At 40.6% G+C, this 24,920-nt stretch overlaps 1 protein-coding gene across 1 annotated transcript in view; it reads left to right on the top strand.

Annotated features, from left to right (window-relative positions):
• The window catches only part of TENM1 (teneurin transmembrane protein 1), a 572,606-nt gene that overhangs the window by 193,893 nt on the left and 353,793 nt on the right, over positions 1 to 24,920 (top strand). Inside the window, exon 2 of the mRNA XM_025205187.1 lies at positions 23,053 to 23,329. Coding sequence (XP_025060972.1) covers positions 23,113 to 23,329 — 217 coding nt within the window. The 5' untranslated portion in view covers positions 23,053 to 23,112. The remainder of the gene's footprint in view (positions 1 to 23,052; positions 23,330 to 24,920) is intronic.

The following is a 24,920-nucleotide window of genomic DNA, read 5'->3' as shown; positions in this document are numbered from 1 at the left end:
TGATGAGTTAATAAACTGCAGTCTCACTAAACCACATCTGTGGCATCTTGTCCTGGATGTGCAGGAAGATAAAGGGACAACGCTTCAAAAGCATCAAGGCTCAGTTCAGACTCCGAACACAGATGTGAAGTTAGGCTACAAAAGCCATAGTAATCAACCTGTAGTCAGACATGCTCTAAGCCTGGATATTGCTCCTCTCCCCACCTCCAGTATTTTCAAATGGTCATGAATAAATCCGTTTTAATGGTACTGTGGGGTTTGAGATGCATATACACTAAAATACATAGGCCATGTTGTTTGCCTCTGGGCTTTCAGAAATTTGTCAGATCTTTGGGCAGCAGGAAATGCATGCTTTATCCTTTGGTGACTTTATTGCCTGGATATCCGGATGCATGCCTATGCCCATCTGTAGGCCTGAATTAATTGCGTGCTCAGAACAATGAGGACTGGGGGTGGATGGAGGAGTGAAATTTCAGTTATAGCGGGCTTGATTTTAATGAAGGTTGGGGTAGTAGACTCATGCAATCACTTCACAAATTCTAAGGGAGGGTAGGCCGTATTGCTCATTCTTGCCCTGACATGCCAATAGGAGTTGGGACCTGAGGCTATCAGAGCATATCGTGTTCTTACCTTCCCTCCTAGTGTTAGTACAAATAGCTACTATAAGGGTAAATTATTTTGAAATGTTCCTAGATGCTTAATTATGTTCATTTCAAATGTCCATGGACATTCAATATTGGCATTAGAGAAGCATGTTTATTATGAGAGAGAAGATTAACATTTTAGCTGTTCTAGCCGTAGGAAACTAGCTCAAAGGTCCTTGTTAATTCTCTCTACAGTTATTTGTTTCTCTTCCCAAAATGATAGGTTTAGCGTCTTGCAAAGGAATATTTAATAGAAATGCTTTGTATCATGTTATCCACTTGTGGATTAAGCTTGCTGAGCTGCTGGAAAACCCTGCAGTAGTCCAGCGTTTCAAAACTTAATCTGATTAGGCTGTTTCTGCCGATTAACTTGGATGTCTTTTATTTATTTATTTATTTATTTATTTATATTTATATATAAAATCTGGGAGACCTTAACTCCTTAAGAATCTGCGCATCTCTGCTTGGATCAGCCTAATCCTACTAAGGAACCATGAAATAAATAAAAATCTAAGCTGGCTCTTGAGTTCACTATTTAATGCGAGTCGATCGATACTACTTTTTATCAGCTTGGGATATAGAGGTCCGGATACTGCAAAGAGACCTGACAGGCAAGAGTATCGGGGTTTTATTTTTATTTTTTGTGTAATAGGGAACTGATGAAAGGACCAACCTAGCACAAGAATGCAGTGAAATTAATTGCCTTAACAGTATCCTAACTTGTGGAGACCCGTTTCTAATTGGTGGGATTACAGTCCCAGTACCACATGCATCTCCCGGGGCCTACATCCAGGCATAGGCCAGTAAGTAGACAATGACTGATGATTACCTACTGATTGCTGCCAACCTGGGAAATTTGGTGCAAGTTACTGCTTCACATGACTAACACCAATGTCCTAAATCAACCCATTTCCCTTTTTGAGGATTCAGGAGAATGTCTGTAGCATACGAGGATCAAATTATGGTGGGTGTCATTTTTTAAAGTAAAAAAGGTTAATGATCGCTGCCCACAGGTTTGTAACTTCGCTTGGAAGAGCAAGGATAGGCCAAGATTTAACAGGGTGATGTTTGATAGGCAGATCTGCTGTACTTGTGAATTAATTTAAAACATTTAACTTCAGTAAAGATCATAATTTTGATTTGCCATCTAAATTTAAATGCAAGTATTTTTATAACCGTGATATTTATGCCATAAAATTCTATTGCTTTTCTTATATATATATAAATATATTAGACTCATCAGGGAGATTAAATTTACTGACTTTTTTGGGTCCACTAATTAATTTTGGAACTGTGTGCTTGAACATTTGGACACTATCCAGAAGTATGGTACTAAATCCCTCAGTCAGTATTTGTTTTACGTTTTAGTGAAAGAGTATCTTGTGCAAAATGCCTACTTGTCTTTTCTTGTCCTTTAAGGCATAGAGAGGGGAGGATTTTCTTTCTAAATTCACCTGACTTAATAAGTATCCATATTGTGGTTGAATTGAAATGGGGTTTAACATAATTTTAATGAGAAGCTTTGAATACAGTTCAGCCTCCTAACATTTGGAGAAGTATGAAGGGGATGTGGTAAGGTGATGCTCAGGCAAGGGTTTCAAGGCAAAGGTGAAGGTACTGTCATGACTTCAAGAATGCTCTTCTTCAAACATCTGGCTTGCACCTTTTGTAATGTAGTCACAGTATCACAGTGCTTGACACGAGGCTCAAATCTGAATTGACTTGCGCTGCTGTCCATCATGAAGTCCTGTGAGAGATGAGAATATTGCATATTTGCATTTTCAGCTTTTTCTTTTAAGAACATAAGTGCCATACTAGGTCAGACCAATGGTCCTTGTAGCCCCGTATCCTGTGCCTGACAGTGGCAGGAGTAGGTGTTGTAGCGGAGGGGGAGCAATGAATCGGATATCAAGAGTGATCTATCCCCTATTTATTAGGGCTGTGAGAAGCTTTGGGCGCTGATTCAATTCGATGGAGATTCGGCCCAATTCAGCAGTCAAGTCTCCAAATCTGAATCAAATTCAGAGACCCTTTAATCTCTCCGAATCGAATTGGAACCCTCCGAATCAATTTGCAGAGATTCAGAGAGATTCGATGATTTGGACATAGACACAGCTTGAAATGTTTTTTCTACATACCTTGAGGTACCAGGTGCAGCTCATGAACACTGAGATGCTGGGGTGGATGGAGCGTCCCACAGGAGCATGGGGGGCTCCCCAGCGCACTCGGTGGCAGACCCAGAAGTGGACCAGAAGCACTTTGGGGAGTGTGCGGGCCGCCCCCCCCCCCCCCACAAACTCCTGTGGGACGCTCCATCTGCCCTACCATCTCAGCGTTCATGAGCCGAGCCTGCTATCTCGAGGTACGTAGAAAAAACATTTAAAGCTGTGTCTATGGCTGAATTGCTGATTCTTCAAACCAGCATCAAATCAAATCGGGGACAGTGATCCAAATCAACTAATCGAATCACCGTCCCTGATTCAGGCCGAATCCGAATCGAATACAACCCATTTCGCACACCCCTGCTATTCATTACCTTCTCTGGCATCCACCATTATTGGTTTAGGGATGCTGGAGGAAACAGCTCCAGCCATTCTGTTCAACAGCATGAATAGATCTATTGTCTATGAATTTGTCTAGTCCCTTCTTGAACTTGGCTATACTGTCTGCCTCTGTCGCTTCTGTGGCAATAAGTTCACAAGCTGACTATGTGTTATGTTAAAAAAAATGTATTTTCTCTTGTTAGTTTTAAACCTGTCTCATAGTAGTTTCAGTAGGTGCCCCGTAGCTCTAGTATTCTGGGGCTTGGTAAAAATCAGTTCCCTGTTCACTTGGTCTCTACCGCAGTTTTTATAGACTTATTTCCCCCCCTCAGCCTTCTGCTTTCCAAACTAGTTATAGACTTTTTAATGTCTTCTGGCATAGCAACTGCTCACTGCCACCTGATCATTTTGGTTGCCCTTCTCTGTACCTTTTCCAATTCTACTACACCCTTTTTTGAGCTGTGGAGATCAGAACTATACACAATATTTATGATGAGGGCGCACCATGGATTTGTATAATGGCATGATAATGATCTCCTTTGTTTTCAATTCCCTTCATTATTGATGTTCAACATTAATATTGGCTTAAATATTAAATATTAGTATTGAGATATTAGCCAACATTAATATTGGCTTAAATCTTAACATTTATTGCTCTCTTGGGTTGCTGCTGCAGACTCTGCTGATATTTTTAGAGAGCCATCTGTAATGACTCCAGGGTCTCTTTCCTGAGTTGTACCCAGCATTGTGTGTGTGTAGCTGAGGGGTTTCCCGCCCCCCCCACTGCCAGATGAATTGCCTTGCACTTGTTGACACTGAAGTCCATCTGCCATTTTTTGCCCACTTGCCCAGCTTGGTGAGATCTCTTCGCAGCTCTCCTTTGCCAGCTTGGTATTGGACTGCTCAGAATATAATGGTATCATGTGAAAATTTGGAGATTTCATTGTGTACCCATGTTACTAGGTCACTGATGAAAATATTGAACAAAATCAGACCTATCACAGATCCCTGTGGGATCTTTTGACCTCCCTCCATCTTGAGAAGTAACTGTTTAGTCCTACTCTTTGTGTCATATCTTTTTACCAGCCCTTCATGAAAGAACCTTCCCTTCCATCTTATGGCAACTCTTTTTAAGCCTTTGGTGAGGGACCATGTCAAAAGGTTTTTTGAAAGTCAAAATATTTTAGTACAGTATAACCTCATAAATCCGGATGCCAAAAAAACAGAACTATTAAAAATCTGGCACTTCCCCCCACCGCTCCGGGACCAGCTGCTGCCCGCCCCCTGCCCCCAATGCAGAGGGGAAGCTTGCGTGTGGTGGCGGCGGCTGCTGCCATTCACCACCCTGTGCCACCGCTCTGCATGTGGGCGCTGCTCCAGGACCGGGTGCTACTATTCCCCCCAGCCCCTAGCTGCACAGCTGGCTGCCGCACCACTTCAAAAAATCTGGCGTTTTCAAATTTCCAGCAAGTGCTCATTCCTGAGCACACTGGATTTATGAGGTTGTACTTTCATACCATATATTTATAGCACAACTTTTTTTTTTTTAAGTTGTGCTATACTTTCTTCAGACCAGCCTATGAAGCTGCTTGAGGCTTATGTTATATTCAGTAATGAGTTAAGGTGAACTTTTTAAGATTCAACATTTTTACTGCTTGAGGTCAGATGGGTTTTTTAAAATTATTAAGGTGTTGTTATTGAAGACAAGCCTATTTTATTTTGTACCTTGCTTGTAAATTTGTAATTTTAATGACTTCATTTATGCTGAACAGGAATAATAAAACCACCACTTACTAAAGGTGGAGAGCCAAAGAAGTTTCTAATATGATTTAGAATATGCTTTGGAATGAGATATGTTATTGTATTCTTTTTTCTACAGCCTTTTTTTTGTTATAAGCAGTCTTTAATTGAATTAACAATGTCAAGGACTTTTTTATTACATATTTATAAAAGTAATTACCAGAAAGGTCATATTAACAAAAGTATATAATTAAGATAATTCATCCATTTGATAAGCTGATAAAACAACTGAAACCTGGAAAAAGCAGATTTACTGATACAGTTATCAGTCACAAGACCCATCCTCTGTTGCTGGTGAAATAGCTACAGATCACTGGTAGATCTGAGCGGTCCATTGCAATCTTTACATTCCAGGTTCAATAAAGTTTGGAATTTCTGCAGCAAGGAGAGGGAAAAGTGAATTCAAAAGGTTCCTGTCTTAGAGGGTCTTTCCCCTTCACTCAGGGTCAGACTTATCGTCATTTGGAGTCAGGAAGGCATTTACCCAATGGTTAGGTCGGTATTCATAGATTCACAGATGTTAGGGTCAGAAGGGACCTCAATAGATCATCGAGTCCGACCCCCAATAGATCATCGAGTCCGACCCCCAAGTATGGACTGCAGGGTGTTTTGCTTTCGTAGTGAGGACATATCCGTCTTCCTGGGTTCTCTTGAGCATACACTAACAACCTTCGCAGCCATGCTTTACCTGTTGCAGATTAGGGTTATATTTTGTGTTTTGTGTCAGGGTTGATACTGTAGTTTTGCGAAGAGTTTAGACAAATGGATTTGAATAGGATGGTTTACACAGTGATGATCCTGTCTTAGGAAGGGGGTTGGACTAGATGACCTCTTGAGGTCCCTTCCAGCTTTACTTCTCTCTGATTCTCTGATTCTAAAAGAAATGAAATGATTAAAATGGAGCAGATTTAATTTTGTAACATCTTAAATGAAAATAAATAAATAAATAAATATCCTGAGTGGTCAGAAATCGTGTGGCAATTGCAAAGAGGAGAATTCAGGCTCTTCTCCAACAGAGCTATAGCGAACTAAAGGAGAAAGTTAATTTTCCAAAAGCTCCTAACTCCCTTTTTTATATGTCATTTAGGCTTCTTTTATTCCTAAGGGTATCTAATTCTTAAAGATGGTTTATAAAAATCCCACTCAGCTTCTAACTTCCATTGACTTTAATAGAAATTATAGAATACATATTTCCAGCTGCAGACACCAAAATACCATTAAAAGTCTGACCCTATGTTACTTTGGCCATTTAGGCATTTATTGTCTCTTGCAGGCATTATCTGATAACTCGTAGCATTGAGGTTTCTGTCTGAATAGAGCTGGGTGTAGCCAGTAAGTTTGAGGTTTTTACACACAATTTTGGGCATGCCTTCTAATGTTTTGCCCTAGTGTTTGACTAACGTGCTATCTATGTCCAACTCAAAACTAGGCAGACATTCTCATTTCAAACTTTGGACTTACAGGTGTGGTTTTTTTTTTAGAAGCAGGCACTTTCTCAGGGGAAAAAGACCCTATTTTCCAACAATAAACTTGCAAAACCCTGTTCTTCCCCCAAAATGAGCTGTAGTGTCAAGTTGGTCATGGAATACAGAGCAGTACCTCAAATCCCCGCTATCTGCATAGCATCTTACAAATACTGTGCATGCCTGTACGCATGCTGCTTGCTTGAATTCGTTCCATCATTGTAAGGATTGGAGAGCTCTGGTATATTTACATGGCAGCCAGGATACTGGAAGATTTCATGGATACTTGGTCCTAAAATCCTATTCATGGGACAACTGGGCAGAAGCTGGAAGGCACCCTGCTTCATCTTCGGCTGTTCTCCCTATGAAACAATGAGAGGATTCTGTAAAACGTGAAACAGCATGTCAAGGAATTGAAATGTAACATTTCACACAGAACCCGCAGCTGATTTCAGCAATAAATAATCTCAAGGGTCACCGCACTGACCCTGAAAATAGACTGAGACAGAACAGTGTAAAAATAACAGGACTTTTGTCAGACCTTCAAAGCAGAAGCAGCATATCCTAAAGGTTTTTATTTAAAACAAAATGTCTCGGTTGAAAAGGTTCTGCGCTCGTATAATGAAGGGACGGAATTAGCCGAGGCACTTTGGAACAGCCATAATTTGGCCCTAAAATTTAATAGGAATCCTTTTCAGTCTGAAGCCCAATCTCATTTCCCCCACTGTGCTTTGTGGTTTTATCACATCTTCCAACTGCTCGCTCATGTAAGGTAAGATTTTTAAGTAACCGTTACACACATTATTCTCTGCTGTCGTAACTTGAAACGCCTCTTGTATATTTGATCTTGCCTGAGCTGGTGGAAAATGAAACCGTCAGACTCTGTCTCGTTCAAGTTGCCCTCTCAAAATGCCACTTTGGAATAGTCCATCGTGAATGCTTACTCTGGTACCAGATTCTGCCTTGTAGGACACAGCCTTCCCTCTTTCTCTTACTGCTGCTAAGAGCAGGGTTTCTTTGCTGCCTGCAACATAGTTCTAACCCCCGAAGGAAATGTAATATTAAGTGCAGGGGTTTTCTTGTTGGGCATATCCAAATATGCTGTTGTTTTTATTGGAAGTCATTTAGTCTGGGATTTCTAGTGCTCAAATGTAAAACAGAACCCTCTAATATCTATTTTCAGTAGCAAGTTTCATTTTTAATGTTCCTGTTTCAAGTGATTAGACCCAGGCAGGTCTGTCGTTTACCACAAGGCTAAAAAAGAAAATCGAATGGGTTCTGTGGTCAAAAACCTTCTCATGTTTCTGCTGGAAGCTTGTACGCTGTCTGAAGCACGGGTGAAAGAGCATGTTGGGTTATTTTAATGAGTGCGCGCAATTCTGCTAATGTAGCCTCGAAAATGAGACATTTGCGTAGATTTTAAAAAAAAATGGTCCTGTTTTCATGTCTCAATATATATTTAGTTGTAGGACTTTAATTTATGTTTAACTTGCGTAGTTTGCACCCAGAAATGTCGTGTCAGCATTTGGAAAGAACACGGTACAAAAAATGTACATCCCGCATAATAAGAAACAGATCCTGCTGTCCAGTACAACATTCATGCTGACATGAATCCTGGAAAATGAGCTGCTTTATGTATGTCTAAAGTATGATATGATTTTTTGGAGAGAGGATAAAGCAGTTCTACATGTAGGGAACAGGGACGAGATCCTTGGGTAGGGCGAGCTTCAGAACTAAGCTTTCACCTAACTGAAGGTGTTTACGGCACTTGTTTAGCCGAGTCTTTTTAAATTTTGCACTTTAACTGCTGTGCTTAAGCAGAGTAATGCAAAGAATTTCAGAGATTATTTATAATAAATAATTAACAAGGCCTTTTGGCATTGGTACCTGATCAACTCAAAAGCTTTCAGGAACTCGTTTTTATTTTGACTGGCAGATGGCTTGAAAAAGCGCATGTTCAATATGATATCGTTTTTTTCTTCTTTTATTATAAAAAAAATCTTGGTCTATTTTCCAAACTTGCCTTAAAAGATATTTAAGGTACTTATTAGCATTATGCCTTATAGGTGACCTACATTTGCTAAATGCATAAAAATATTTAAATTGAGAGAGTTGTATTTGAGACTAAAATTCTACTCTTTTTGTAGCTTCAAACCTTCTACAAGTTACCATTTAGAAGGGTATTATAGAAATTATTTCCAGATAAAGTAAATATCTAATTGGTGAATATATTATAAACATTTTTTTAGATTAAAACAAAGGATTCTGTGAAGGATTAGGACAAGTTTTAAAACATGCAATTAACTTGCCTTTCAGAGTATAGCTCTCGTATTGAATAAATGCTATCCTAAATAGTTAGAGCTGCATAATTAGTCTGAACTTAGAGATACAATCCTTTTGATAAGGGATAGAATTCTTTCCTGAAAGAAACATTTGATATATAGTTTTAGTTCGGTCTCTTTGGGTATTTGTGATCGCTCCCTTCTTCCCCACTGTGAAGACTTCCAGCCTGTTCACATAAGCTGGGAGGATTTCTGAAGGGATCCCTAAGCTACAATGGCTTTTCTTAGGCATAGGTTATTAATCTGAGTCTTCTCTGTTTAGAGTTGTCACAAGCCATGCCATCATATATGCATTTTCAAACCTTATCTCTCTTCATACATGTAAAAGTAGTTAAACAAATACTTGTAATTTATGGGCCATGGCATTCTGCTGGCAGTATTGTAGAAAGTCTTCCATGTTAATCAAAGACATACAAAAAACTAGAACTTTTGGTTCCAAAATGAAACCTTTTATTAGACCAACTGGAAAATGGCAAGAAAATTATCTTTTTCTGCAAGCTTTCGGGATCAAAGTCCCTTCGTCGGGCTCTGGGAAAAGTGTAGATGGTACAAGATGGTAAAAAGTCCCCATAGGTAGGAAATAAATTTCATTTTTGCACAGAAGGAGCTGAAGATGGAAGATTGTTCCTCTGGGTCCATGAGAGTGTCTTTGAGCTGTGCTGAGCAGCTCTTTGATGTGTTGATCAGGACAAATTCCTTCCCTGGAGGTGTCAGATGGCAGGCAGGGAGGTTAAAAAACCTCCTTGTTCTGCCATGAATTTTAAAATCCAAAAATTCAGAGTACACCCCCTGAAACATGTTAATCTTAAGTTATTCATTATTTACTAATGAAATGAAATGAGTTATAATTTAAAAACATCGATGTTACCACTTTCCCCTTGACTGTCTTCATTTATAAAATAAAATAGTAAATGGTGTAAAGATTTGTTCACTTCAGGAGAAAAGAAAAAGCTTTATTTAACTATAAAGTTATGTGAAGTTCTATTGGTAATCATTATAGCCACCAGCCCTTCACTGCTGCCTTGTAGTCTCGTAGGTCTGTGGAGTTCACATACACATCGGTCTGCAACCACTAATTCAATTACAGGTTTCCTTCGCTTTATGCGGGTTCTGTATGTGCTTATTCACTCTTATGCGATGACCCTCTTTATACCAAAAATTAATTATATGCAAGGTAAATTCACTCTTATGCGATCAGTGTGGTGGAAGCCCACAGTCAGCTGCTTGGTGCAGTGCATTGTGGGAGTGATGTGCACCAAAATTTAGTCTCCTGTGTGGCTCTGTGCTCCTCGCTCATTGTCCGCGACACGTGTTTCTGTAGCTGCCATCCCCATGATGATAGTGCCCTGTGCTTGTGTGTACTGCCTGCTGTTGGCGAGTACCAAAATTGTCTTGTAAAAGTGGTAGAAATGGGCCTGGGGGTCAGTACAGTCGAGGGTCTTGGAACGTACCCTATTTGTTACATTGTAAAGTGGGTTCCCTTCAAGCAAATGCGAGTTACGTGCCGTTTTCCAGGAATGCGTGTACAGCATAAAGCGAGGGAAACCTGAGCAAATTACAGCTACATTCATTTTGCTGTTTAAGTGCTGTATCCACAAAGACCAAAAGACAGTTGCAACACCTGTGCTCTTCAGCGTGAACTCTCTTCCTTTGTTGTCAACTTGTGCTTAAAACAAGACGGTGGAGGAACATTTTTATCCTCTTAATGATTTGACAGAACTGGGGGAAACATTAGCATAGCATTTTTGTCTAAGGAATATGATGACAGGGCAGTTCTGAGCGAGGCCAGGAGTTTTACACGCTGGACAAAATGTTTCAGTTAGCCAGCTAATTACCGAGAGTGAAGTCTCCTTAAAGTATGCAGAGGGTAACATGTTCCTATTTAAGCCAGCTCATGTGAAATAAAAGCAAGTTTTACCATGTTACAAACTGGAGAGGGGTACTCTCATAAAAGCTTCCCTGTAAAAAGTTAAACCGTCGGCATATATCAGGGGTCAGGAACGTTTTTGGGCAGAGCGCCAAAAACACCTACAACCTTGACTCGTAAGATGTTGGCGTGCTGGGGCGGATGTCAGGGAAGCTGGGAGGGGCCTGATCCTTGTTGCGGCAGCGCGGTCCTGGCCGCCTTCCCTGCTGTCCTCCCCGAGGTGCATGTGCCAAGCAAAATACTATTTCATGCCACATTCTAGCACCCTTGCTGGAGGTTGCATATATGAAGGTGAGGCCCACACTTGATTTCAATGAAAAGTCACCTGAGCTGCAGGAGAGAAACCCACTGAATAAAGTAACCTTCTCTTTTCCTTTGAATTTTTTACTCCTTTCCTTTATTGGGAAGAAGGGGTAGAAGTGATAAGCACTCAAATGCACATGCCTGAGATAGTAAAGGATCCTGTCTGCTGGAAGAACAGGAAGGGGACAGTTTTTCTTGTTGAGTACAAGAAAATCAGTTTCATAAATGAATGTGGGTTATAAGTCCTCCTTTTCTCCAAAGTAAATAAAATAAATATGATCTGAATTGTCATCTGTACTATATCCCCGAGGACAAATAAATCACCAGAAAGACAGCCAAGCCTAATACCAAATCAAGGATAATGCTTTGATTTTGTTTTCTTTTTTAAATATACAGTATGAGAGCAACAATATTAAAAACATGCAGCAAATAATAGGCACGTCTCACCTGTACTCTTCTCATTCTTCTCCCTGTTCTGCACCTTTGATCCTTCAATTGAAGAACGGGAATTGAGTCGCACATACAAATGTTGCATTTAGTTAGAGAGCAAAGCAGAGGTTAAAGAGAATGTAATGCCGCAGCATGCTTTGACAGGATGGCCAAAAAGAAGCTGAAGCATCAGGTATAAAAACTGATGACTGAAGCGAAGAGATTCATAAATTCCCTTTAAGATTTTTATTTTAAACTAAACCTGCTGAAAAATGTGTGTTTCCAAATCAGTCACCTGATTCAGTCCCAACGCAGTCAATGAATGAGTCCTCACGGACTAAAGGGGCTTCGGATCAGTACCGAAGTCAGGAGAATGATCTGTTAAAGAAAGGTGGGTTTACGCATTTAAAATGAAAGAGGTGGTGGTCAAAAATATAGCAGAAATACTGCATTTACCTGAATCCAAGACTACTTTGAATTTAAGATGATACCCACCTCCAATAATTAGGTTTTAGATGTGGAAAATTTATAAATGTGTTATACTTAGATGTCTAGAATCAAAGTATTGGAGGATTTTCTCAAGTTAATCCCACCCCGCCGCATCAGGGAAAGCAGCAGCAGCTTGGGGGAGCAGACAGCCTCCACCACTTGTGTCCTCTCTGCAGTCTGTCCCCACCCCAGTGGTGCCTTTGCCCTGTGCAGCCTCACCCTATAGCCCCGACTCCATTCCTTCCCAGGCACAGAGCATGTGTAAGCTCTGGCCCCTGCCTGGATGTGCAGCAGTGTCCCCGGGTGGGAGCAGCTGCTGCTGCAACTATGTGGTCAGGCAGGGGCCAGAGCTTGTATGTGCTTCGTGCCTGGGAGGGTTTGGAGCTAAAGTAGCACCTGACAGTAAGGAATGGTGTGGGGAGGGGAGAGTAACATGCAGGCGGCGGCTGCAGCTCTGACTCTGGCCTTGACCCAGGCTCGGGGCCAGTTGGAGCCACAGCAGCCCCCTGTCCTGCCCTTCCCCTCCAACACCAATCCCCCTTTTGCCTTGTACTTGAATCCAAAATGAGGAGCTTTTCTCTCCACGTTGACTCAGGGTGGGGAAAAGACTCCTCTTGGATTCAAGTAATTATGGTAGCTACTGGCTTAATTATCACCGCTGACAGTAAGTTTCTGCTATAGAGCAGTGTAAATGGCCTTGTTGAGAAGGCACTTTGAGGTATCCAGCGCTTCATTAAGTTCAACATCCTGTCCTACTTTTTCAGAATAGCTCTGTCAAAGGGAAAGATATTTTCATGGTTAGAAATCCATCCATAAAAGCTTTCATTTATTTTTTTTAACTAATTTCTAAAATGTTAAAATGTTCCCTTATATTCAGAGAATATTTGAGTTTGAAGACGCCTATGACTGAAATGATCCCAGATGCATGGCAGAATACTGCAGGTCATTTTTTCTGAGGTTTAGTTAAATATAAGTATGCGTGGAAACTTCAGAGATGAAACTACAGCAAGCAATGCTGAAAAAGCATGTCATCCTTTTACAACTGTGCAAGCAAGCATACGTAAGGGGAAGATAGACAAGTTACCTAGCTTTTTATTTTGTCCTATCAGCAAAGGGAGAGGGAGACTTATTCATTGTATTTTAAGGATATTTAAACTGACTGTTGTTGCCGCTCTGCTTTATCTGTTAGGGTATTATGTCTTGTGTGACAGGGTTAATTTTGTGTCGTTTTAGTAATAGGTTAGATAAAGTTTGTATGGGATGGTTTGGATAGGGATGATCTTGCCTCTAGAAGGGGATTGGACTAAGTGACCTGCAGAGGTCCCTTCCAGCCCTATTGAGTATTTTTATAATTCTTAGCAACCATAATAGAAAGACATCAAGTAACAATCACCAGGCCAACATTTCTGAAATACAAATAAATGCCAAACTACTATGGCATTCTTGTGGAAGATTACCAGGTCCAAAAAAAACCGGAGGGGTAAATGTAATATCCTGTAGGACAATGGTTACGAGATGATACAAACTAATGCAAAGGCGATGAGAGACTTATAAAAACTGCGAATGAGTGAAAGACATTTTCATGGCAACTAATTCAGAATCTTCCAAATGCGAAGAAATTGAACAGGTTTAAAATCTGGGGTGAATTTCAGTTTTTAAGGGTTTGGTGTTCCTAGAGAAACTGAAGAGCATGATTGTACCACAGTTATCATTTTACAGGAATTTTAGCAGTATAATTCTAGGGATTTATATCAGCCCTATACATTTCCCCATGTGCACAGGCCATTTGAGAAGAAGCTGAAGAACAGTTACGCCATACGCTGCCTGCCCCTTTACACCATTTTCTTTGTGGAGCGCTTGAAGAACCCATAGGAATGTGCCAAAAGGTCACATACTAGTTGGAGGGAACTTTTAAATTCACCTCTGACAAGAAGTCTGCTATGGATAGGACTGATAGAAAATGAATAGATACCTACTTCAGCCTTTTCAGTTTTGCCACAGAAAGCACCTACAATTTGCAGAAAGAATTTCTTGTAGAGACTGTTTACACTGGGCTCTCCACCGCAGTGAGAACAAAGGTTCCACTAGTGAGATCTCGGAGGACTCGCATCTCCTTTTCGTAGGTGACGGACTGATACAAGCTAATTCTCTAGGGCTGGAATCAAGGCATAAATCAGCAGTAATTTCAGCCTTGCAAGATCACAGCTTTATTGTGAACAGAAGGAAAATCAATCTGACACCAGCTCAAATAATAGCAGTTCTGGGATTCACGGTATATGGTACAAGTCCATAGGGAGGGGCTGCATGTCAGAACAATGGCACTTAACGATTCTGAGTACTTTGACAGACATCAAAGCAAGAAGAAAGGGAACACTAAGATCACTTCTCAGACATGATGGTGTCGTGCACACAAATAGCAACCTGAGTGATACTTCAAGTGGAGGTGGTACAGATGTTGCAGAAACGGTCAAGCAGTCCCTAGAGGTGTGAACCAACAGTCGGGGCTTCCAGCAGGCAACACTTCAAATGCCTGAAAAGCTTTTAAAGTTTTGATCTAGTAGAATATGTCCAAACTGCATAATAAGTAGTAGAGCTTCTTACAGGAGAAGGGTAAAAATCATGGAAAATGAAAAATGGTTGAGCACATGCTCACTGCTGGGGTGAAGAGCTCACTCGCCATGAAGAATGCAAAATGGCAGAGACGGATTGAAGAAGCCCACACATTAGTGTTCAACTTCATTGTTTATCTTTGAGAGGTTCACTGGACCCTGAAGCAACCAGAGTGGGTACATCCCTAGTGTAACCACTGATCTCAATGAACGTAGACTAGGTATGAATGTGGCGGTCAGCAGCAAGATTACTGTATTTGTATTTCAGTGTTGCCCAGAAGCTGCAGTATCCTGGGTTTTGTGCCCCAGAGCTGTTCAGTTTATGGATAAGAGGCAACAAAGCTAAAAAGAGGGAGGGAGACTAGGTTGACTGTGATGCAACAGTGTAGAGCATCATGTTCTGTTAGCTAAGGCTATGTTTCAGAAGTTTTGAAATGTTTTATTCATTCATTCATTCATTTTTAGAGGTGGACAAGACGATGGCTAGTGGGCCACTGATCTGATTAGTCATTTGTCAATGATATTGCGCTTCTTTTTTGGTAAGGATAAGGAATTATAGTGGAAGAATTGTAATTAAAAAATGAAGCAAACTTAGTAGTTGAGGGGGTTTTGTACATCTATTTATGCTGGCCACAATTCAGCAAAGCTTTTAACATCTATTGAAGTTAATGGGACTTAAGTACGTGCTTAAGCAAATTGATGAATAATGATGCATTGCTGAATCAAGGGCTCTTCTTCTAATCCAAAAGTGGACGGGGGATGAAAATTTAAATGAATTTCTCAGCTATAATCTGCATTGCTGAGGCACCAAAGCTTGATCCAAGTAACAGGGAAAACTGAACACAGTATTTTTCAACTCTTTAATGGATGTTACATGAGAACTGATGTTTTGTAAATTAACTTTATACAATAACCTTGTTGTTCTGCAACATTGAAGTCAATAAAAATAATGTAATAAAATGAATGCACCTCTATATGGCACATGTACATTCTTTTCAATTTTCTTTAACCCGTGATCTTTTAAATTGGGTTAAAAAAATTACCATTGTTGCTAATTAGTGTTGGTTGAGTCCTCTTAATTAAGCGCACAGTTGGAAAGGAAACCCAACAACAATTATCTCAATTTGATGGTCATACAATTTGCATTACTGACAAATAGCCAAAACACAATTCATTTTTCTTGACATGTACAAATGATTACAGTACTTGCGACATCTGTCAGCCCACGTGATTTTTTTTTTTATATGCCAGTATACCTTAGAGGTAGATGCCTGCCTAAATGCAGTACGCGATCCCATTTCTGTCTCACACCTGCACACGAGTAAGTAGCTATATCCTTCCCTTATTGGTATGTGAGAACTTCTGTCCAGAATTTTAGTACCAGTTGAATGAGGTTTATATTTAATGAATAAACTTCAAATTTATTTAGACAGGTAATCAGTTGTCTATTACACTAAGAAGATACCAGTAAAATAAAACTCATTGCCTTGAGGGAAAGAAAAGACATTTGTGGTGACAACTCGAAATACGAGAATGTGTGATAAATGGCTTATTACATGATACCAGCAGCCTAAGATTTTTTTTTTTAAAGTCTCACTAATTACTATAGTTCAGTTGCATTTATTTTCATATAATTTTGAGGCAAGAAAAAAAGCATGCTGAAGGTGATTCTGTAATGTGCCCTTACTTATACCCTTCCATATCTTTGGCCACAGAGAAGAGATCATTGCCATGAAGATCAGTGTGCACATGCAAGCTGGGTAGCCTAATCTGACATGCACAGTTCCAAGTCTTTTGGAAGTACAAAAGTTTGGACAACAGACAAAATATTGAAAGGTTTGAAACCATATTTTTACCTTTTGAAAAACTTGTTTTTGGGTAGTTTTGACACTTCTTTAGTTTCTTTTTTAAGGTTTTTTTCTCAGGGATAAGTAGTATGTTGTAGAAGGCAGAGCAGCTTTGGAGCTAATACGTTATTTTAAGTACTGTTTTGGCTGAAACTTCACAATTCTAGAGGCATTTAAGTGAGAAGGGATGCATAGTTTGCTCCAACTCATGGCAATGATCTGAACTCAGTGGCCAAAGATATGGAAGGGTATAAGTAAGGGCACATTACAGAATCACCTTCAGCATGCTTTTTTTCTTGCCTCAAAATTTTATGAAAATAAATTACTCCAGCTCTGCCAACCCTGGGTTCTCTGCCTAACAGAAGGGTGAACTTTGGCCATACATCCAGGGAGATGCCCATGGGACCATTTCAGCATTATATTCAGCTAACGGGAACTCCTGAGCGGATGTATTATTGGTGTCCCTACCTTGTAGTTTAAGCTTGCATTCCCATGTGTGGTTCTGTCAAAATCCTGCTACTGTCTACATGTAATGCTTTCAGGCACTCTCTGTTTGCTTTTTGAACTTACCTCCCTGGGAGTAAGAGAATGAGAGAATTTGTCTGAGATTTTTCAGTATAAGTAGCAGAGGTGTAACTTTTAAAATGTTGGCACCCTGGGCAGAGATGCTGTCAAGGGCTGAAGAGTGGTGGTTGGGATGGGAGGGGGAAGGAGTGCTGGCCGGAGGGACTGCATAGCTCTTCAGGTTGCTGCTGGCACTCAGCTTCCCCTACCTGAGTTCTGCTACTTATAAGCAGGTGTCCTTTTTAAAGTTTGAGAAAAATGAAGCCTTATCCCTCTTTTTATGGCTGGAAATGGGGTTGCAGAAATTAGTAAGTCCACATTCAGACAAGAAGTCTGTGGCAAAGTGTTCGTGATTAAACCAAGATGATTTGTGTTAGTCTCATGGTTTAACCAAAACCACACTCAGTGTTGTTTTTCATCCAAACTTTTCTCCTGTCATGCAGCATTCATTGTTTGTGGTTTATTGGTACTTCTTAAAATGTTGGTCACTTCGATGCTGAGATGACATGCTTCTCTGTTATACAAGTTATCTGATACACCATTTTTTATGTTAGCTCTTGTGCACATGATAGATATAGATTTTTTTTTTCTGTAAAAAGTCCAGTAAACATTGTGGCTTACCTGCCACATATTTCACTGGACCACTTATAGTGTCAGCTCAATAAGCCTGATCCTTTATGCTGTGATCTTCACTAAAATACACTCAGTACACCAAATAACTAGTTTTCCAAAGAAAAACATTAGGGGGTTGTGGGGCTCTGTATACAGTGGCAATTCTCCAAGGGAAGCGAAAGGTGCATGTTGGCCAAGAATAATGTACCGCAGCCGAATAGCTGACATACTGCATATTTTTCAGTTCGCTGGCAGACTTGCCATATGCCACAAAATACTGCAACCTAATTTGTTTTGTCTAAGCAATTTTATTTCTGTTGGGTAAAATGAACAATATTTTTAACTTATATTGTTAGCTAGAATTAAATTATACCTTGATTAATTTTAAATGAAGGAGGATATTAAATGGTAAAGTGAAGATAATCCATCTTGCATCTGTCATGATGAAAAATGTACATATATGGATGAGTATAATCCATCCATTGGGTTAGAAACCCAGAACCCTCCAGGGACCATGTGAAATCCATGTTCTGTCCCTACGTGCTGGATTTTGCATCTGCATATCTGATGTACCTAAGCATTACATGTTTTTTCTTGTGTTTAATTTTAAGCCTTCATGTTCCCTCATAGTTTCCTTTTTATCTATACATTTCTTTTCCTTAATGTGCAATAAGTTCCACCTCTAGGCAGGACTAATATATGCTCATAAAAAAAATAGTAATTCCTTTCTTTTCTCCAAAAGCATGGTTTGGAAATACTTAGGTTTTGGTTGAAACCTTGATGTTATTTTGAAATGTACCATTTAACACTGCTCCTGTGAGGTTGGATGTCCACCATCTGGCTTCCTTTCAACTTCCTTCAGCAAAATGTGACCAAATTTTCTTTGATGCAAAGACCGGTGCAGCACCACCTCATAACACCTGGCATGCGGGTTCAGGGTTTGGCTGTAGTGCTTCATGCTGGACTCGGATCTCTCCTCCTCGCAATGGATGTGTATCTTCAGATATTCCTGTTGCTTTATCTGGAGTGTTATCCAGGTATACCAGTGTCTTAATTCCATCTCTGCCGAATGCATAATTCATGGCATCATCCATGCCTTGAATATTAGAAGTCTCCCTATTCATTTCTAGCTTGTGCAGAAAAGTTTTTGATGACCTTCTCGTACACAAGGAAATTCAATCGCTTTGTCACCTTGAAATAATTTGTGATGCCCATTCATTTAAGGATCCAGTTCCAAATATTTCCATTTTTGTATTCCCTGTAGGCTTGTTCCAGTTTGTCCTAGTTCATTTAAAAATTCTGAATAGTTTAATGGCTTGGAAGCAAGGACTCTGTTGCATATTATATCGTTATTATAGTGTGTAACTATGCTATGAAATAAGAACTATATCGTTGCATTTTTGCGTTTATATATAGGGTGATCATACATCCCAGTTTGGCTGGGTCACTCCAGGATTATGTACCTGGGCCAGAGTCCGGAGAGGCAGAGTGGCATGATGCACCAGGCAGGTGGCTAGGCAGGCACTGCTGCTTCTGTGCGGGAACATGGTGAGCAGACTGGAGCAGGTGACACATGCCACGTGCAGGTCTCTCGCACACGCACGCGCGCGTATATAAAAATATATATAGCTATATAATCCTGATAATATATGAGCTAGAACATTGGTACTATACAAACCAGTGTTCTCAGTAAGAGAGTTTTGGTGATCTTGTACCCAGCACATCATTGCTTTCTTTTTCTCCTGGTGTTGCCTACATCAAAGGTTTGCTCCAAAGTGGTTATTTACTTTCTCTTTAAATATCTTTCTTTTTTTTCCTTTTTAGACTTCATATTTGGTATTTCAGAAGCAACCTCTGGAATTAAGGCATGCTTCCTTTTTGCCTACAGCAAACATGAAACTACTCTTTTTAGTTCATTTTCAGGCACTGCTGAGCTTAACTTTTATAAGAAAGCAGACGATGGGATATATGAAGCAAGGAGATGCATCAGACCTATGAGACTTCATCCTTTTTTAAAGCAATTAAAACTTCCAGTCAGTTGTCATCTAGTATAAGCAAACTCTGACCGCAGCTCAGCATGACGCGAAGTTGAATGAGGTGATCTAATACCCTTTGACCTGCCCTTAGAGAGGGAAGAGTAAAGAGGCAGAAGGCTGTCTTATGAGTACAAGCTCAAAATGTGTGCATACAATAGTGGTTCTGGATTACTCTGTTGTCATTATACCTGCATTTACGGTTTAATGCCACAGGGACTTAAATAGCTCCAACAAAGTATAAATCTTAAATTAACACAAAAATGTTGCACTACTTTCCTTTGTCTCTCTTCACTTCTCACCCAGAAAGCATTGCAGTTGGCCAGAAGGCAGTCAGTACCCTTCATATGTTAAAACTTCTGTATAGAAGATGGATGTTGGATAACAAATTGGATAAGTCGCTGTGCTGATCTCCTCGGGGTAATGGTAGTAATCAGTAAGGAAATTTTTTTTTCTAAAACGAACGAGCTGAAATAGCGGCCTGACTAGCATCTATTCCAAGTGTTGTTCGAGTGAACAGAAATTAGGTTCCTTGAGGTTTTTTTGAAAATAAGAAATAGTATAGTGCTGTGCACAGAATAAAGTTATCCTGAAACAGGAGCCAGTCAGTGTATCCACATTCCCATAACTCCACAGCAGACAAACTGTCACATAAACCACAGAGTTATGCTATGAATATTGGGTTTCAGAGTTAATAGAACTTGGTTGCCAGCAGAACGTGACGCGTCGTTTCCGATGACCCTTTATACAAAACCACGCGTAGCATCCACACGGAATATGCTGGCTTGGTCTGGTATTTCAACATGGCGAAATTCCCCCCACCAGACTTTCTTTTTTCGAACGCTGAGACAACACTTAATGTTTTGCTGGTAAATTTCCGTGAAGAGCTGCGTATGGTTTCTGTTCTAGGAATCTGACTTGAACTTCTATGTGGTGTCTATTTTAAAATATGGTTGAGAATTATCTTTTGCTTTTTAATGCCTAAAAATATATTTTAAAAAAAAATCTCCTATGGCAGCACACTGATAGAAAGGTCAGGAAAGAATCATTCTGTGTGGGAAGGAAAGCATTAAGTCACTCATGCAAAGGTCATTTACTGTAGCTGTAAGCTTTTATGAGACTCTATCACTTGGCTGACAAGGTCAACTTGATATTGATCAGCTGGATATTTCCTTTAGTTACAAAGAAGCCAGTTACTTGAAGAAACCTGTATAGACACCCTGGCAATATTGTTTTAAGCCATGCTTTAGCTGAGTGAAGTCTTATTTCTTTTTTTTCCCCCCTTAATTTCAATGCAGCAAAGGTATAAAACTCAAGCTACAAGTGGCAGGGTTTATCTTAACACTTCAGCATTGATTTGAATTTGATTGATTCTCTTAACCCCAGAACAGCTTGAAGAATCAATTTTTTTTTCCTCATGTATTCTTGTATCGTGAAAATATTACGCACTGAAACTTTTTATCAAGTGTTTTGCCACTTCTTAGAAATAACAATTTATCACCTGTCTTCAGATCAGATAAGGTGGTAGTTTGTGTTCATGGCATGCTCTGCCATGCGGGCAGATACGGAGCCACAGAGCTGTGCTTATCAGTCGGGTTCATTTGCCACCTCCTCCCCCAGCTAGGTTGTAGCTCGGTAATTCTCAGCCAACTACTGCTGAGCCCGGAAACGTTACAGAGAAGCGCCTGGAAGTTTCAAAGGTTGAGAACGACTGTACAAGCAAAATCCACCTTGTGAAGACTGCAGAATAGATCAACCACCAGGGTCTTTCACAATAAGGACCTTTGTGCATGCGTTGAGAAGGGTCAAGGTGCTGAGGGGCTAGTACCAGGTTTTGTGCATCTCTGAGCTGTGTACGAGAGGTGAACAGAGAAATGTACGTTTTTACACAGTACCAAGGTTTTTTTTAAAACAACCCAGTGCTGCTTCAGTAGGTGAAGTGCATTGCACATGCTTGAGTTTCCTTCCATGACTTCATTTCCCCCCAAAAAACGTCCTGTATGGCAACCTCATATTCTCTTCTGTTTCAGAGACTCCCCAAAACCTCCCTTGCCTACTCCCTCATGACAAAGGATGTCTGTACCCTCTCATTCTCTCATGCCCCATCTGAACCTCACTGTGGGCTTGCCCCATTTTGACCTTCCTCGTCATCCTGAGTCTCCCTACTTGACTATTTGACTCTGCCAAATAGATGCAGATGCCTTCCCATCTCTCTCTTGTGTTTTTTTTCCTCCCTAATTTTCCCCAAAGGAAATAGGGTTTGGGGTTCTGGAACCTAAGAAATTTCTCTGACATTTTGGAGTTGATTGGGCATAACATTAAAAGATATCAGATTGCAAACTGAGAAAGGTTGGGTATTAAACCATAAGGCTGAGCATTAGAGTTTGCTTTTTTCTGTCAATAGTGTAAAATCAGCCAAAAGATGTAGGCTGAACCTGTTGAGCAAAATTTTTTCCCATAACCTCCAGGCTCTAAAATATTACCTGCCTTTTAGCTTTATGTAGTAATGGGCTGCTTCTGTTTGTAGTGTTAAATTTTCAAGATAAACATTTACTAGCCTGCCATGTTCACAGACTTGTTTTTGTTGCATCCTTTTTTTCTCAAAACGGTGAATTTCTATGCCATGACGGTCAGGATTTTGCCATGAATCTTCTCCTAAAATTAATAGCTAATGACAGAGGCAGGAGAGCAAGATTTTAGGCTTAGGCACTGGATAGGTAACTACAACTTCTGACTTTAATGGCTCTGGAACTAGCCAAGGCATCAGTGAATTAAGAAGTTTGACTGGAGAATACTAATATGCTTCTGTTGCTATGAGCTAGCAATAGTTTGAAAAACTTGTTTCCTTTAAAAGGTGTGGGGTTTTATTACTGTTTTAATATTATACAGTGTTAGGGGTCGTCTTCTTGCTAACCATCTTATTCCAAATAGTTAGTGGTTTTGGGGTTTTTTTTTTTCTTTTTAGAATGTCAAAAGCTGTAACTGGTTGATTGACTGTGTAAATCGACACATACAAACGCTCCTTTAGCAAAAGGAGTGACTGCTTCTTCCCTGTCTCTTTTGTGGGTTAAAAAACCCCCAACAAGCAGATTGCCCCATCTGAGAGCATACAAAGATGCACATCTTGAGGGAAAGAAATTAGTTGTTGTAACCATTAATTTTAAGTCATATTCACTACTTAAGCTTAATGCTGAAATGGTATTTTAAAATGTTGTGCTTGGAGCATTAGGAAAACATTTCTGTTGCATGGTCTTGCAGTATTTCATTTGGTTTCAAGGATTTTTCCCCAAAGCTATTTTGCTGTGGTTCTTGAAAAACTATTGGTCAGGTGCTTACCTCTAATACGTTGACGTGGTTTAAAGGATTTGCCTCGCGAAGTGTAAAATCTGGCTGTGATGACCTAAATGCTCATGTGTAACATGAAACATGGGATTTTGTCTTTTCTAGGACCACTTTCGTAAGGAACTCCTATTCCTTGTTTTCATGACTGAACCTACATAACCAGACATGGAGCAGATGGACTGCAAACCCTACCAGCCACTCTCTAAAGTTAAGCACGAAGTGGATCTAACTTACACAAGTTCTTCGGATGAAAGTGAAGATGGGAGAAAACAAAGACAATCCTATGACTCCCGAGAAACTCTGAACGAGTACGGCCAAGAACTGAGACTGAACTATAACAGCCATAGCAGAAAAAGAAAAGCTGTTGACCAGTCCGCTCAAGGTACATGGGCGATTTTCGTTTTCACTATTTATGAAAAATAACATGAGAAAACAGAAGTACAACTGCATGCAGACAGTCTCTTTGCTTTCAAAGGTATGCAGTGCCCACCATAAAAAAATACTGTCTTTTGACAGCTGATTCTACAACCCAGTATCTCAGAGACTGCAGTTATGTTTCTCAAGTAATTTCCTGCTGTTACCTTCCAAGAATATAGAATTACTATGGTATCTCCCAGACCACAGTATGGCAAATGCGTTGGTAAATCCTGTTTAAGTTGGGGGCTACTTTGATTACTGGTTGGTAATTTACAGCTCTTACATATGCCGCGTGGATTTGTTCCAGGTACCAAATCAGCTTTGAGGCTGCGTGTTATCTTACATGTGTTTGTAAGGCTTATGTTTGAATTCACATGCAGCAATCCTCTTAACTAAAATTTGTCTAATCCTGCAAATAGCCAAGTCATTTACAAACTAAAGGATAAAGAATGTATTATGAGGACAAAACAAGCAGTTAAGGGTTGGTTGGTTGTTTTTTTTTTTGACGTGGACATAAGTTACAACAAATATTTGAGAGCTGATGACATTTGAACCTAGGTTAGAAAAGGCCAGTGTTTGGAGAAACGTAAATTGAAAGCCGAAACAGGGTGAAAAAGAATGAAGGAGAAGAGCAGAAATTTTCACAGTATTTCCCTAAGACTCCTTGCTGCGAGAATCTCTTTAGCACTTTGTATAATATCTTTGTCACCTGCATCTCACTCTCAAGGTGCTGCCGCTCGGTGGTATGCAGAGAGATCCCAGGATGCAAGTGCACATTTTAAGCAAGGCCTCTCCAACTCCTGTCCTCATAATGTAATAAAATGGCATCAGAGCAGGGACCTTCTTAACCTACCGAGAAATAAGATTGGCCCCTAAGAACATAATTTGTATATCTGCATCAGAAGTTTCTCTCTAGTGAAGACTCCTATGTGGCTAGAGCAGGGGGTCAGCAACACCCCAACCTCAACTTGTAAGATGTTGGCGTGCCAGGGTGGGGAAGCCACAACGGGCTCGATCCTTGTTGCGGCAGGACAACCCTGGCCCCTTCCCTGCCATCTGCCCAGAGGTGCACGTGCATCCAGTGCCAGCAACGAGCCGGGCCGGGGCTCGGCAGACTTTGGTGCGGTGGCTTGTAGCTTCCCGGCTGCCTGCTGCGAGCAGCCTGGACTCCGTGGTGGGCAGCAGGGGCCTGCCCAGATCCCAGGTTGGCTGTGGCAGGCGGCTGGGAGGCTCCACGCTGCTGCACTGAGGTTTGCAGAGCCCTGGTCCAGCTCATTGCTGGCGGTGGGTGCATGCGTTCCTCGGGGCAGGGGAGTTGTGGCAGCGCAGACAGCCCCTTCCCTGCTGTCCACCCAGAGGCATGAATGCCAAGAAAAATGCCTGCATGTACGCGTGCCAGGGGTTGCCAACCCCTGGGTTAGAGAGTGCAGTTATGCAGCAGCTTTAACCAGTTCCACAAGAAGGCTTGCAAATATGGATAGAGGAATTTGGCAAAACATATCAGTTGTGTAAAATGTTGTAGACAGATGTAAAACTCTGCTAACAAAGCGCATCGT

Source organism: Alligator sinensis, unplaced genomic scaffold (genome assembly GCF_000455745.1).
Source record: "Alligator sinensis unplaced genomic scaffold, ASM45574v1 scaffold157_2, whole genome shotgun sequence".
NCBI classification, from domain to species: Eukaryota; Metazoa; Chordata; order Crocodylia; family Alligatoridae; genus Alligator; species Alligator sinensis.
Note: the sequence above shows the minus strand (reverse complement) of the source record. Positions and strands in the feature narration are given on the sequence as shown.